General features: G+C 42.6%; 1 protein-coding gene across 1 annotated transcript in view; it reads right to left on the reverse strand.

Moving 5' to 3' along the window:
* PAPSS1 (3'-phosphoadenosine 5'-phosphosulfate synthase 1) overlaps positions 1-16,755 on the reverse strand; it is a 128,776-nt gene that overhangs the window by 93,398 nt on the left and 18,623 nt on the right. Inside the window, exon 2 of the mRNA XM_044301101.1 lies at positions 11,574-11,688. Coding sequence (XP_044157036.1) covers positions 11,574-11,688 — 115 coding nt within the window. The remainder of the gene's footprint in view (positions 1-11,573; positions 11,689-16,755) is intronic.

Below are 16,755 nucleotides of genomic sequence, written 5' to 3' on the forward strand. Positions count from 1 at the left end.
GTGTCCTTAAGGGGTTAAACTGTCTCTCAATGCCTGGTATAACAAGGTTATTGATGGTCTGCCTGTGCATTTAAGAAAGGAGTCGAAATCATTTAAAAATCATTCCTGAGACATATCTCTGACCAGACCTCTACTGTAGTTTCTGACTTGTAGGTAGGGAAAATAACTGGGATCTCTTAATCCCAACCTCCCCGCTAACTCAGGCAGTGTTGCCCATCGTGATTCTGTCTCATGGAATAAGTCTCCCATTCTTTTAACTCCCTTACTCACCCACTGCCAAAAGATCCTACTATCCATTCCTGGTTTAAATGATCGATTATTGGTAAGGTGGACGTGTTTAGAGAATTGGTAGGGCAGATGGAAATGCTTCCTCGGTACTTTCCATGTTATTATGGTGTCTCTGAAAACTAGGGACCTCTTTATTGGGGTCCGTAGCCCCGAAAAAACTGTGTGTGGATCAGGGCCACCAAGTTCCAGGGTCTGGCTAGTTGTTGTTCCAGTTGTAAGTTTGAATAGTATTAGTCCAATCCATAATACATGTTAGGTTATAACCTCTTTGTTCCTTTTTCAGTTTGAACTTTTTCATATAAATCTAAGAAATCTACACTCTAGCAGATGAGATCAGCATGGTGTAAGAGCAGTGGGATTGTCTGGAGGGGATACAACAGTTTTGACATACACATCATTCTAATTAGGAGCCATCTCCCCACCAACTAAAGCGGCAAGCCTTGTCACCTGTCCAAATCACCCGCCCCTATACTCACCTGCAACGTTATCACTATAAGAAAATAAATGTTCAAGAAGAAAATACAAAGTCCCCTCTTTTAGACAACTAATATATATATATATATATATATATATATATATATATATATATATATATATATAAAATAGAGGAATGACCCTGAATAAATATAAATATGGTTTGAGTCATATTTTAATATACTACATTACTTAATCTCATCATCTTGTTCCACAATTTGAAAATGAATATTTGCCCATATAATTACTAAAACATTGATAAAAAAACGCATTGTAAACGCAACAGTGAACTTTTGTATAAATAACACACAATTCTCTGCATCCATTAGTTATATTCTTCATATTATACATATTCTTTGATATACAGGTCCTTCTCAAAAAATTAGCATATTGTGATAAAGTTCATTATTTTCTGTAATGTACTGATAAACATTAGACTTTCATATATTTTAGATTCATTACACACAACTGAAGTAGTTCAAGCCTTTTATTGTTTTAATATTGATGATTTTGGCATACGGCTCATGAAAACCCAAAATTCCTATCTAAAAAAATTAGCATATTTCATCCGACCAATAAAAGAAAAGTGTTTTTAATACAAAAAAAGTCAACCTTCAAATAATAATGTTCAGTTATGCACTCAATACTTGGTCGGGAATCATTTTGCAGAAATGACTGCTTCAATGCGGCGTGGCATGGAGGCAATCAGCCTGTGGCACTGCTGAGGTGTTATGGAGGCCCAGGATGCTTCGATAGCGGCCTTAAGCTCATCCAGAGTGTTGGGTCTTGCGTCTCTCAACTTTCTCTTCCCAATATCCCACAGATTCTCTATGGGGTTCAGGTCAGGAGAGTTGGCAGGCCAATTGAGCACAGTAATACCATGGTCAGTAAACCATTTACCAGTGGTTTTGGCACTGAGCAGGTGCCAGGTCATGCTGAAAAATGAAATCTTCATCTCCATAAAGCTTTTCAGCAGATGGAAGCATGAAGTGCTCCAAAATCTCCTGATAGCTAGCTGCATTGACCCTGCCCTTGATAAAACACAGTGGACCAACACCAGCAGCTGACATGGCACCCCAGACCATCACTGACTGTGGGTACTTGACACTGGACTTCAGGCATTTTGGCATTTCCCTCTCCCCAGTCTTCCTCCAGACTCTGGCACCCTGATTTCCGAATGACATGCAACAGTCCAGTGCTGCTTCTCTGTAGCCCAGGTCAGGCGCTTCTGCCGCTGTTTCTGGTTCAAAAGTGGCTTGACCTGGGGAATGCGGCACCTGTAGCCCATTTCCTGCACACGCCTGTACACGGTGGCTCTGGATGTTTCTACTCCAGACTCAGTCCACTGCTTCCGCAGGTCCCCCAAGGTCTGGAATCGGTCCTTCTCCACAATCTTCCTCAGGGTCCGGTCACCTCTTCTCGTTGTGCAGCGTTTTCTGCCACACTTTTTCCTTCCCACTGAGATGCCTTGATACAGCACTCTGGGAACAGCCTATTCTTTCAGAAATTTCTTTCTGTGTCTTACCCTCTTGCTTGAGGGTGTCAATGATGGCCTTCTGGACAGCAGTCATGTCGGCAGTCTTACCCATGATTGCAGTTTTGAGTAATGAACCAGGCTGGGAGTTTTTAAAAGCCTCAGGAATCTTTTGCAGGTGTTTAGAGTTAATGAGTTGATTCAGATGATTAGGTTAATAGCTCGTTTAGAGAACCTTTTCATGATATGCTAATTTTTTTAGATAGGAATTTTGGGTTTTCATGAGCTGTATGCCAAAATCATCAATATTAAAACAATAAAAGGCTTGAACTACTTCAGTTGTGTGTAATGAATCTAAAATATATGAAAGTCTAATGTTTATCAGTACATTACAGAAAATAATGAACTTTATCACAATATGCTAATTATTTGAGAAGGACCTGTATGTCACCACATACATATTGGCTTTTTGTATACTGGATTTACTGTTATTATTGCTACAAATCATCAGATATAATATACAGTACATGTACCGTAATTTACAACATTTTTGCAATGAAGATATAGTCCGGGATCAATGTCAATCCATCCCAGAATCTTCAGGCAACTCTTAAATGTTCCAGGGATTAATGCCATCCCAGATTTTCCAGAAAACTTGCTTAAATGATTCCCGCCAAAAGGCACATGTATTTAAAAGGATCCCACTATAGATTACATTCATGTACCACTGAAGGAGGAGCGTGTAAGCTCCGAAAAACGTCTGAGAAATACATGAATGTAACTCTAAAGAAGCTTCTTATATACTAAAAGGTCACACTGTACACGACAAAGATAATCCACTAAAGGAAATACTGCCATCTGTGTAATACCGCTAACCGTGGAACACAGTGTGGCAGGAACTCGGGGTGAGATTCCTACAATCCCCAACTGCAAGGAGGATCTAAACAGCCCGGCAATTCAAACAGCCCGGAGGGAAAGCGTGCCAACACGTGGGACGCCAACCTCAGGAGCAGTATCAGCACGCCACTGAATAATTGAAAGGACTCGGTCGGTGAGAATTACAACACAGACGTCAGTACGGTAACTGAGCTAATAGTAGCTTAGTAGCTAATAGCGCGCTATTGACACAATTTGATACAAAAACTGAGCTCAGTACTAACAATATATCCCAATAAAGGAGTCAATTCAAGATCTTAGTCAAGTAATAACCAGAGGGACACACTAATTATTGATAAATACTGCAACAACACCAGTCTATCCCTATTATCTATATTTATTATATACTCATATACAACTCATTTATTTTTAATTTTTTACTTTTTTCACACACATATACAATATATATATATATATATATATATATATATATATATATATATATATATATATATATATACATACATACATATACACACATACACACACTTTCTCACTATTTAATCATCACAATCACTGGACACTAAATAAATTTACCTCTTTGGGTCAACTTGATAACGAATATGCTCATATATCAAATATGGAGACACTGAACTAAATTGAATCATAAAAGGATATTAACGGAATGCTCTGAACTATATACATCATTTTTTATTTAGCAATTTATTTTTAATATTTTTCCTTTCCTGTATATTCTCTTTTTTATTATTAATTCTACCGTCTTATTAAAATTTTGCTATTAATAATTGTAGTTTTATGCATTAATCTATATAATATTTTATATAATTAACTGCTGTGGCAGATACCCTTTATTATATTATACCCATATCTGTGATACTGAGAGCCTAGGAGGGTAGTCACATACAAAAATATCAATAATCTATACACTATTTCTATATCATTATGTGTACAGACACTCGATGCTGTTCTGAATGGTAGAGTGGCTGTTATATATAATTATTTTCATATTTATTCTGTGAGGTTTGTCAGGGAAACCTTTTCAACAGAGCACCTTATCCATTTGCCACAACTTTATTTCATAACCTTACATTTGTCATTGTTAAACCTCATCTGCCACTTCTCTGCCCAAGCCTCTAATCTATCCAGATCCCTCTGTAGTAGTATACTGTCCTATTCAGTGTTAATTACCTTACACACATTTTAGTGTCATCTGCAAACATTTATATTTTACTGTGCAAGCCTTCTACAAGATCATTAATAAATATATTGAAGATAATAGGGCCCAATCTGAGTGTGTACCACTAATAACCACCCTCCGTTTTCTATCACTGAGCCAGTTACTTACCCACATACAGACGTTTTCTCCATCCATTGATTCGCCGCTGTCAAGTCTAGAACTTATCTCCTCATAGAAACTGATTAAATTAGTTTGACATGACCGGTCCCTCATTAAGCCATGCTGATATAGCGTTATTTGCTCATTTTCATTGAGATACTCCAAGATAGCATCTCTTAGAAAAACTTGAAACGGTTTACCCACGACAGATGTTAAACTTAACGGCCTATAGTTTCCGGGCTCTGTTTTTGGACCCTTTTTGAATATTGGCACCACATTTGCTATCCGCCAATCCTGTGGGACATTCCCTGTCAGTCCTTAAATATCAGAAATAAGGGTCTGGCTATGACATTACTTATCCCCCTAGGATACGGGGGTGTATGCCATTTGGTCCTGGCGATTTGTATATTTTAATCTTTTTAACACGCCGCTGTACTTCTTCCTGGGTCAGACAGGAGACTTTTAATGGGGAATTTACGTTTATATTCTGCATTTCTTCTGACAGTTTATTGTCCTCAGTGAAAAAATATATTTAATAGCTTTGCTTTCTCCTCGTCGCTCTTTGCAACTCCCCCCTCATTGCTTTGTAGAGGGCCGACACCTTCAGATTTATACTTTTTACCATTTACATAATTGAAGAATATTTTATGGTTAGTTTTGCTCTCTTTGGCAATGAATCTCTTGGTCTCCAGTTTAGAAGCTTTTGTTTTTTTACATATTCAATTTTTTTCCTTATAGTTTTTCAGCGTTTCCTCGCTACCCTCCTGTTTTAGTGATTTAAATACTTTCTTTTTGTCATTTATTGCTTTCTTTACAATTCTATTTATCCACATCTGTTGTTCTGTCAGGTCTATTGGTAAATACTAAGTCCTCTATGGTTGTCCCTCTAGTCGGGTCCTGAACCAGTTGGGAAAGGTTGTTTATTGCCAAGAATCTGTTTCCTTTATGAGACATACACGTTTCAGTTTCCCACTCTATATCTAGGAAGTTGAAGTCCCCCATAATAACCACCTCATTATGATCTGCCGCCTCGTCTATCTCATTTAGTAGTAGATTTTCTGTGGACTCTGTTATATTAGGTGGTTTATAATAAACTCCTATTAGTATTTTATTATTGTTTATGCCTCCATGTATTTCTACCCACAGTGACTGCACATGTTCATGTCCCTCACTTATATCTTCTTGGACTGTGGGCTTTAGACAGGACTTTACATAAAAGCAGACCCCTCCCCCTCTCGGGTTTTGACGATCCTTTCTAAACAGACTGTAACCCTGTACATTAACTGCCCAGTCATAACTATCATCCAGCCATGTCTCAGTTGTTCCCACTAGGTCATAGTCCTCTTCACACATCACTAATTCCAGTTCCCCAGTTTTATTAGGGTACTTTCACACTTGCGTTTTTCTTTTCCGGCATAGAGTTCCGTCACAGGGGCTCTATACCGGAAAATAACTGATCAGGCATATCCCCATGCATTCTGAATGGAGAGTAAGGGCTCTTTCACACTTGCGTTCTTTTCTTCCGGCATAGAGTTCCGTCGTTGGGGCTCTATGCCGGAAGAATCCTGGCGTGTACTCCACTTGCCGGAATTACACGCCGGATCCGGAAAAACGCAAGTGTACTGAAAGCATTTGAAGACGGATCCGTCTTCAAAATGCTTTCAGTGTTACTATAGCAGCCAGGACGCTATTAAAGCCTGGTTGCCATAGTAGGAGTGGGGAAGCGGTATACTTACAGTCTGCGCGGCTCCCTGGGCGCTCCAGAGTGACGTCAGAGCGCCCCATGCGCATGGATGACGTGCCATGCGATCACGTCATCCATGCGCGTGGGGCGCCCTGACGTCACTCTGGAGCGCCCCGGGAGCCGCACGGACAGTAAGTATACTGCTCCCCCGCTCCCCGCTACACTTTACCATGGCTGCCAGGACTTTGGTTACCATGGCTGCCAAGACGCTATTCAGAAAAAGCTAAACGTCGGATCCGGCAATGCGCCGAAACGACGTTTATCTTAAGGCCGGATGCGGATCAATGGGCATTAATTCCGGATCCGGCCTTGCGGCAAGTCTTCAGGATTTTTGGCCGGAGCAAAAAGCGCAGCATGCTGCAGTATTTTCTCCGGACAAAAAACGTTCCGTTCCGGAACTGAAGACATCCTGATGCATCCTGAACGGATTTCACTCCATTCAGAATGCATTAGGATAAAACTGATCAGGATTCTTCCGGCATAGAGCCCCGACTACGGAATTCTATGCCGGAAGAAAAGAACGCAGGTGTGAAAGAGCCCTAAGTCATGGTTCTGGCATTAGTATACATACATTTAACAGGTTTATGTATATTTTTTACCCTACACCTTTCCATCTGAACTTTTCTAGTCCCTCCATCCATTCCTTCCCCAGTCCCATTATCTTGCCCCTGGTCTCTATCTGCACTAGCTTTCCATCCTATCACGTAATTACCCTTCCCCCCAGTCCCTAGTTTAAACACTTCTCCAACCCTCTAGCCATCTTCTCCCCCAACACAGCTGCCCCTTGCCCATTGAGGTGCAGCCCATCCCTACGATAGAGCCTGTAGCAGACAGAGAAGCCGGTCCTGTTCTCCAGGAACCCAAACCCCTCCTTTCTACAGCAGTTATTGAGTCACTTGTTAACCTCCCTAATCTCCCGCTGCCTTTGTTGTGTGGCTCGTGGCACAGGTAGTATTTCGGAAAACACCACCTTTAAGGTCCTTTCCTGAAGCTTGTGACCTAAATCCCTAAAATAATTTTTAGGTTCCAATATGGACCATGACTGCTGGATCTTCTCCAGCCCCTCCCAGTAGTCTGTCAACCCGATCCACGATGTGTCGAACCCGAGCGCCAGGAAGAGAAACCACTGTTCGACGATACCGGACTTTGTGACAGATCGCCCTATCTGTACCCCTAATAATTGAGTCTCCCACTACCAGCATCTGTCTGGCCTGCCCTGCTCTTCTGGTCCCCTGCTTACTGGAGCTCACATTCCCCTGCAGCAGTACTCTCCCTGAACTGACATCCCCCTCATTGGCCAACCTTGCAAACTCTACACCACTTTCGAACTGTTATCCAGCTAGCTACCTCACTTTCCTGAGACTCCTTGCTACCACCCTCCCCCACATCTACCCCATAGATTGCTTGCTCAGTGAGCAGCAAACTCATTTTCAAATTGTCAAAGCTTCTCAGTGTTGAAACTCGCCCGGTTAGATACACGATGAGAGATTCCAAACGGGAAATTTGATCACATTTTGAACAAAAGATATGTACCCTCAAACGGCTGTTCCAGGACTGCATACATTCCCTGGTTTGGGGAGTAATTTAACATACAAGATGTAATCTCAATTACAATCAGGATGTGCATTCCCTTTCAGTACATCATTAAACAGTGTCAGTAAGGAAGGGGTAACCCGAGTCATCAGAGCTTTGTAGTACTCCTCAGTAAGGCCATCAGGGGCTGGGGCCTTAGAGTTCCCTAGCTGTTTACTAACGGACTGAAGTTCCTCTGTGGTGATATCTGCATTCAGAAACTGAAGCTGTTCATGGCTGACTTTAGGGAGAGTTACGTGGTCAAGAAGTGTATCTGTTAAATTGACCTGGGTGTCATCTCTATAGAGGGTCTCATAAAATGATCCCAGAATGGTGTTAATGGTTGCGTCGTTAGTGACTATTCTGCCCTCTGAATCTTTCAGGCTTGAAATATATTGTGGCAGTCTCTGTCCCTTTGCTAGGTTCGCTAGCAAGCGCCCCGACTTATTACCAAATTTATGCAGACTCGCCTCAAATAAAGTGTGTCTTAGTAATTCCCGTTCCCTCTCACACTGGTCAAAAACTCAGCATGCTTCAACCCATTTCTCTTTGTTTTCTCCTGTGGCAGAGCTTGTAAATGCCAGGTACGCTTGCCTGACTCCTTGGCTCGCCTGATCTTACTGGAGCAGTGTCTTCTTTTTCATGCCAAAGACATAGTTCATGATTCTGCCCCTCATGACGGCTTTAGAAGCGTTCCAGAAGAGATCAGGCGACTCAGCATCATCCCCACAGTACTCCTCCCACTAACCTTTTAGCTTATTCACAAAATCTGTGTTTGAAGTCAAATGTGCTGGGAAAAGCCACAAGTAATCTGGACCTCTAGGGTAGTTATCTTTTAGTTGTAGCATGACTAAGGCGTGGTCTGAAATGACCAAATCGCCCACATCAGTCTGGTCTACTTTGCCCTGTAAGGAATGGTGAACAAAAAGATTATCAGTTTTGGACTACAACCCACAAGCATCAAAATAAAAAGGTGAAGCCTCTGTTATCTGGGTTTAACAGATGCCATGGATCTACCAGACCTGTATTAGCCATCAATGGACCTAGAACCCTGTCTTGGGCTCCCACATCATCCGGTGAATGTATAGTTTGTCTTTATGAACACAGGTACTTGCTAGCAGGGTACCCCCCAAGTCCTGAAATAATTGGGTATTGCTCGAATTAGGGCCATATATGTTATAGATACTATATTGGGTCCCCTGGACAAATAAGGACATTTGTGCCCACCTTCCCTGACTATTCAACTGTTTATAGATCAAGATTAGAACACCCGCCCTCCGTTTGACAGAAGACGATCCAATCACCTGCCCCACCCACAGTTTCTTCATGCGATCAAAGTTTCCAGACTTCAAATGTTTTTCTTGTAGAAGGGCTATATCAGGTTTATGCTTTTAAGATGCCGGAGCACCATCCATCTTTTATGTGGGGACCTCCGTCCCTTAACATTCCAGGAGATTACTTTCATAAAGCAGCAAGAAAACCTGATCTCGGTCCATATAAGGCGGATCTGGATACATCCCATGACCCCAGAGAGGCTGCAAACCCTCTAAGCTGAAACCCCAAACCCATAAGTCCCACCCCCATCCCCCCTTTAAAACAGAACTCCCATCATGCTAACACTACCTACTTTGCTTTACTCCTCATACTCTACCCTTTTTTTCGGCTGCAATCTCTCCCTCCTCACTTAATAACTATGAGGCCTATTATGCACTGAGGCATTGGTTCAGTGCCGCAACAAATTACATCTTTACCATTAATACAGCAAAATCCTACAACCCTTTTGTACTCAGCTGGCTCAAACAGCAGAAAGCTGCAGAACAATTAACATAGTAAACCTAGTGCATTGGCCTCCCACCAACTCCAACATAGCAAACACAACTGACAACTCATTCCCCCACCCAGAAGGTAATCAACCCCCCACAAGTAAGTGAGCACATTTGTCAATAAGGATATCAATGACCCGGCCAAGAAAATGCACTGGGGGAAAGTCACCAAGCTGTAATGGAAGCCCTGCCATTTCTGGGCGAGCGTCTGTCGCTGGGCACCATCTCCCATTCAGGCCTGTCCTCTTCTTGGCCTATTGCCGATCTCCATTCCGGGCTCCTGAAAGGAGCTCTCCGCTGAACCGTTCCATGTGGTATCGCGCCTGGGTCCATTTTCCACCTGTGCCCAGCATCGATGACAATAAGTCCTCTGCCGCAGACGTGTCGTGGTAAGTTGATGCTGTTCTATCTCTGTGGATCACCCGCAGATTAGCCGGGTATTGCAGCTGGAATTTGATTAGTTTTTTTTATACAAGGTTGAGCATATTCGGCTAAACTCCCTCCGCTTTTTTGCCACCGAGGCTGAATAGTCCGCAAATAGCAGCACAGCGTGCCCTCCTAATGTCAGCTGAGTTTTCCTGGATTTGAATGCACGCAGAATTGCTTGTTGCAATAGTCAAGATACCTCATAATGACCTGGCGAGGTTTGGATGATGTCCCATGGGCACACTCGCCATGTTGGTTTTGCGTGTCTGAAGGAGGTCCCACACTGTGAGCCCTCTCTACTTTGTGCATTCCCTCCAGGTCCAATGTTGTTGGGAGTTCCCTCTCGCAACTAACTTTTGGAATCTAATTGGTTGCCATGGGCAACTAAGCCAGTTCTACTTTACACCAGTTTGATAAATGAACCCCATATGTCTCTATGAAGCCCTGCCACAGGCAGGCCCTCCATAAGAACTAGCATGCAGCAGCCTCAGATCACTCAGGAATACAGCGGCTGTTGCACACATACTCCAGCTCCCTCAATCCTCACTAGGGTCAGCCGATGCACGGGAGCCTGCAGTTCCGTTTTTTGACTTCCCAGATCACATGTGACCACGGCATCTGAGGGGTTATATGTATGCAATTCTAAACTATTATATTACCGTTCAAGAACTATTTACATCAAAAAGTTCTGTATGAAATCTGCATCAAATTCTGCAAATATTTAATACTGTATGGGAATTATTTGCATTGGTGAGCAAAATAACTGCTGAGACTAATACGTGAACCCATCAGATTTAAGATTTCTGCTTGTGGAACACAGACCTATAATGTGACAAGCCAATAGATTTATTGGAGTGTGCCTGTTAATTTTGCCACATCTTACACAGCCTTTGTAAATGTCCCCACATGTTTATATGGATATGGAGGTACACTCCTTACTTTGGGATCTAATGTTTTTATTTATGGAGTGATCTATTGGGAGATCTACTGTACTGCACTGGCTGAATTGATAATAGCAGTCTACCCCAACAGTATATGCTATAAAAAACCCTGAAAGATTACTATATGCATCCAAGTCTGACCGATCACTGGTGCTGACTAGCATCGGAGTGGGTTGCATGTATTAATCACAAGTATTAGGCCTCATTCACATGACATTTTCGGTTTGTGGATCGCAAGCGGACCCATTCATTTCTATGGGGTTGCCAAAAATGCAGTCAGCACACAGATGTCGTCTGTGTGCTGTCTGCATTGGTGCGGCCACGCTGGACATTCTAGAGCGTGTCATAGTCTTGTTTGTTTTATGGACAATAGGCATTTTGACAATACAGCCCATGAAAAGTGGGGAGTGCACACAAGCGGTATCCACATTTTGCAGATCCACGGTTTGCGGTCAGCTAAGTAGATAAGGCCACTTCAGTGTAACGTGCACTCTGCGCTCACAAACACATCACTCTATTAGTGATCAATACCGATGTCACCATTGTGGCCACTGTTCATGGTTTACATTTACAGCATTCCTATTAGTGCATTACCCACCTGTCAGCCACACTGTGCAGCCCCGAAAACCACTTCTTGATCCAAGAACTTGTCCTCTCTTGTTCCTACTGACATGGTGAGCTTGGTAGGTAACATTGGTTGCCCGCTGCATACCCTACAAAAGATAGGAAAAATATATATATGTATATATAAGATGCAGTCTATGGCCCTTAGTTATCACGCTTTTACTCCAGAATCCTGGCTTCAAAAAGTAGCAAAATGGGGATTTCGAGACTTTTTGGATTTTAACACGACTCACTCAAGTTTTTAAATATGGGTGGGAAGGTGGGCATGGTTAGCCATGTTAATGTTCTCACATAATACAGTAGCACTTTGCAAGCATCAAAACATGTCAACTAGTTCTAAAGTGGATTCTCTTATTTACTGTTGGGCTTAGTTTACATGTCACTGTTGGATCAGCGATTTCCATCAGTCATTGTGAGCTAAAACATAATAGAAAGATTTCCACCTGTTCGTGTTTATCATCTGCACTTGGTTTTGTCTCACAATCTCTGATGAAAAACATGCCAGAGAGGAAGTGCCCGGGCATGCATGTGTACGGGGAATGGCAGAGACTGCCCGTCGGCTGAATGCTGAAGGTTTCTTATTGAACCTTCTCCAACTGTGCTGTTACATTAGACATAGCAGCATCATAGCCACTTGTCACATTCAAGTTTATCTTGTGAAGAGGAGACAGAGGTCATTTTCTACCAAGAAAGATTGCACAGGTACCGAGGTTTCTTTAAACTTTAGGGGTAAACCTGGCCATACACATTATATATAACTTTCCCAATCCTCCAATACATATGAATGCTTGTGGTAGTGAGTGATTAGTGAATGCGGAGAGAGGAGAAACCAGCCTCTTCTGCTCATCTCCCAGTTACCACAAGGTTTGGACAAGCCTCATATCCCCCGACGTCAGCAGTCGGGATGCCACTATACACATCAGATAGAGGCCGGACCGACTGAAATCGGCGGACTCGGGCAATACACATCTAATTAGTGTGTATGGACATCTTAAATCATCTGAGGGATTATTTGCTTCATATACACATTTGGATCTTGACTCCAGTACAAAAGGACGCACAAGCCCTTTAAATGGCTATCCACTGATAACCCCAGTGGTTGGAGGGTGTTCCCCATTAAATAAAAAACCTCACCTGTTCTCAGCCCTGCCGTTCCAGTGCTGCTGCCATGTTCCAGCCAAATCAGAAGTGGCTAAGTCCTGTGACCACTGCAGCCAATCACTGGTCTGTGATTTTCCGTTCAAACATATTTGACAGCTGAGGCCACTGACTGCCCGCAGCAGTCACAGGACCAATCCACTTCTAGTCCGGCCAGGCCTGAAAGAGGCTGTGAACAGGGCAGCAGTGCGGAAAAGGAGCAGACTATAAATGTTCCGAAAAAATGAAGCCCGTCCAGACTGCCCTCACCCAATTCACTCTACAACTCACCAGCAGAAAGAACCGCTGCTCCAACTGTGTCCTCAGATGCATATACTTTACTACACAGGACCACAGAGCAGAAGTCACAAGCTACACTGCTGCTCACATGAGCTTGCACTTTTCTTTGACAGTGGAGATTTTTATTTTTATTTTTAACTCTATGGGACCTGAATAAGGCTCAGACGAGTGTTTGTCAGTGGAGAGAAAAAGGAGAAAAACACTGGCAGACAATTTACTCTCCACAAACGCAGTCAGGAGAATAGATGGTCAGCTGGTGAGGTTGGGCGACACTACTCTGTGTGTGGGGACATTTACACTGACAAAGAGTCTATTATGTTCTGCCCCCGGCAGGGTCTAGAAGGATTGACACTATTACATTAAAAGATTTTGCAGTTAGGCTACTTTCACACTCTCGTTTTGGGCGGATCTGTCATGGATCTACAAAAACGGATCTGTTACAATAATACAACCGCATGCATCCGTCTTGAATGGATCAGTTTGTATTATCTGTAACATAGCCAAGACGGATCCGTCATGAACTCCATTGAAAGTCATTGGGGGACGGATCTGTTTTCTATTGTGCCAGAGAAAACTCTGTTTCGTCAAGGCAGTGGTTTGGTGTCCGCCTCCAGAGCGGAATGGTGACTGATCGGAGGAAAACTGATGCATTCTGAGCGCATCCTTTTCCATTCAGAATGCATTAGGGCAAAACTGATCAGTTTTGGACCGCTTGTGAGAGCCCTGAACGGATCTCACAAACGGAAAGCCAAAACGCATGAAAGTAGCCTAATTGTCGGGAAGCATCTCCATAATGACTTGTTGTTTGCCGGCAGCAGATAGTGATTAGACACCACGATCTGCCGCCAGCAAGCAATGGTTTTTAAGCCTGCTTAAAAATCTGGATTGCCCGATGAACAAGTGTTGGCTCGTTCATCGGGTAATCGGCAGCAGTATGACACTGCCAGATCATTGCGCATTAGCATTGATCTGGCCCACTACCAGCCAGTCTAATACAGTCATTAGGCATATGGCAGACTTGTTAGGCCCCGACTGCCACAGCAACCCATCAGCACCTTTTCCTCTGTAAAGGGGATGTGCATGGGGTATGCTGGGTGGGGTTTACAATCTGAAGAAATAGTCCAGAGAACAATGTACCCATGAAGAATGAGTGCGATTTGTAAAATATATTATTTAGTTTCTTTCATTTTAACATAATATTTTGTTCTTCTGAAAAAAGCAGGCCTCATAAAGGGTCTCACTTCTTCAGGGGAGTACTACTACTGCTATATGAATGATGAAAGAAAACTTCCCCATATTTCATCACCTTCCATCTGGCGGCATTGGAGGCAGAGCTTGCTAAGAGCTTATTTGCATTGCCTCATCACAGAAGAGCTGCTGTAACACAAGCAGCATGGGGCTATTCACATAGGCATATATTTTCTGGCAGTATTTGAAATCCACAGGATATCCTAGGAAAACGCAATACTGATGGAATATCATGACGAATAGGGACGGATTTTGATACAGTCGTGTGAAAGCGGCTTTTCATAGGACCACGCGGCATTATAATAATTTATAATGCTGTGTGTCTCTGTCCAAACTTGTATCTACTAAATTATAATGAAAGCATTATGTCAGTACAGTTCAGTAGATGCAAGGTTGGACAGAAACAAAGCATTTTAATGCCGTCTGTTCCTGTGAAAAGAGCCGTGTCCATAACGGGAAATCACTTTTTTTTGCACTGGCCACCACATGCTGTACTACAACACAACCCATTTGCATCGAAAGGGCTGTGCTGCATACCTTGCGCTTTAGGTTGACATGGAATGGGGCAAATTTGCTAATGTGACTTCACCAATAGAGGAAATGGAACATAAAGTGGCAAAGTTTCACATCAATAATTTTTTTTTATTAGGTATCATTTTTAATTAGAAAATAGTTTTTACAATAAAACATATATTGCAAAAGAAGTGCTTGCATAGTGTATTCAAGTATAAACAGAATATGTGCAATATCATTTTACACAATGCTCTCCAATATGTGTATATTATACAAGGCACAGAAAAGAAATCAGTGGCCCAGAGCGGTCCGAGGAAGCGCAAAAGGGGAAATTTGCTATGGAAATGATTGCACTGACCGGGAGCAATGTTTCGTGTACCTAGGAAAATAGAATGTGTCAAACATGGTTCTATTCCCCTTAACCTGTCAACCTCCAATGATCCTCAAATTTTTTAACTAATTAGAGGCTTTAGGCAACACATCTTAACATGTCAAACTGACCCGTTGGGCAGTCCCTTAGCAGTGCCTGTGACGATAGACCTGGTGCTATTAAACATCTTTGCCATATGGATAGTTATTTGGCTGGGCTCCTCTTCATATACACCCCTCTCTCAAATCTAAGTATAAGTTAATACTGTTCACAAATTCACACTTGGTAGGTGGTGTATGTTGTATCCAATGTCTAGCTATTTGTATTCTAGCTTGAAAGAGCAATCTTCGAATGCCCAACTCCACCTTGTCATCACCTCCAGAGAGGCCTGGGAGGCCTAATAAACAGGTTTTAGGGTCTTGTGAAAGTTGTATCTGAGATACCTGGGCAATTATCCCCAGAATCTCCTCCCAGTATGCTCTGTGAAAGTTGTATCTGAGATACCTGGGCAATTATCCCCAGAATCCCCTCCCAGTATGCTCCTAGCACAGAACATATATCAAAAGTAGCATCCTCTGCTCCACAGTGGGGACAATTTGAGTCAGCTCAAAGACCTATTTTATAAAGAAATAGAGAAATGTTGTACACTCTATGTAATAAAAGTTATTGGGACATTCTCTGAGCTTCACTGAGTGTTAAACTAGGGGTTAGGGCTAATATAGTCCCATTGCTCCTAAGAGATATCGCCTACATCCTGTTCCCACTTATTCTTAACTGGCAAAGGCTCTTGCGGGGTGTCCGATTAAGGGGACGTCTATACACCAATGAAACCTGCAGCGATGCCCTTGCATAGGACCTGTTGTATTATATAAGGAGATACCGATATTTCCAGCCCCTCTTTGAACTGTGTCTGAAATGCATGTCTTATTTGTAGGAACTGATAGAAAATCATACGAGGGAGGCCGAATTCAGACTGAAGTTGTGCAAACGATTTAATAACCCCGCCTGTTTGAATCTGATGAAGAGAAAATACCCCTTTCTTCCCAGGAAGAGAAGCACTCTAGTCTAAACAATTCTGGTAACTTATGTATTAGGGAGATGGTGGGATACCCCCACCCCAGAGAGAGATTGTGGCCTTCCCAGCTCTGCCATAGTAATAGGGGCCTTCTGTTTCATGAGGTAGCCATCCTGGCCGAGGGGCCTAAACCCGAGTGATATATCCACTCCTTGAGGTGCTGCAACTGTGCGGCTATAAAATAAAGCCATGGGTTGGGAAGAAAGAGGCCTCTCTCCTAATTTTCCTATTTGAAGGGTTTCAAGCCGTATCCTGGGTTGCTGCTTTTTCTATACCAAAGAACGTAACATACCCAGAATTTTGTAGAATACATGCTGCGGGACCCAAATGGTTGAGTTATTCTGAATAACTCAACCATTTGGGTCCCGCAGCATGTATTCTACAAAATTCAGGGTATATTACGTTTCTTGAAGTTTCTGACACCTGAACAAATTATAAATGTGCAGGCAAAAGTGCAGACAGAGCTGCTTGCGCTAAGAAGAACCGAGATCCTGGAAGAGCAGCAGGAAACTA

This window comes from Bufo gargarizans, chromosome 1 (assembly GCF_014858855.1).
Source record: "Bufo gargarizans isolate SCDJY-AF-19 chromosome 1, ASM1485885v1, whole genome shotgun sequence".
Lineage (NCBI taxonomy): Eukaryota > Metazoa > Chordata > Amphibia > Anura > Bufonidae > Bufo > Bufo gargarizans.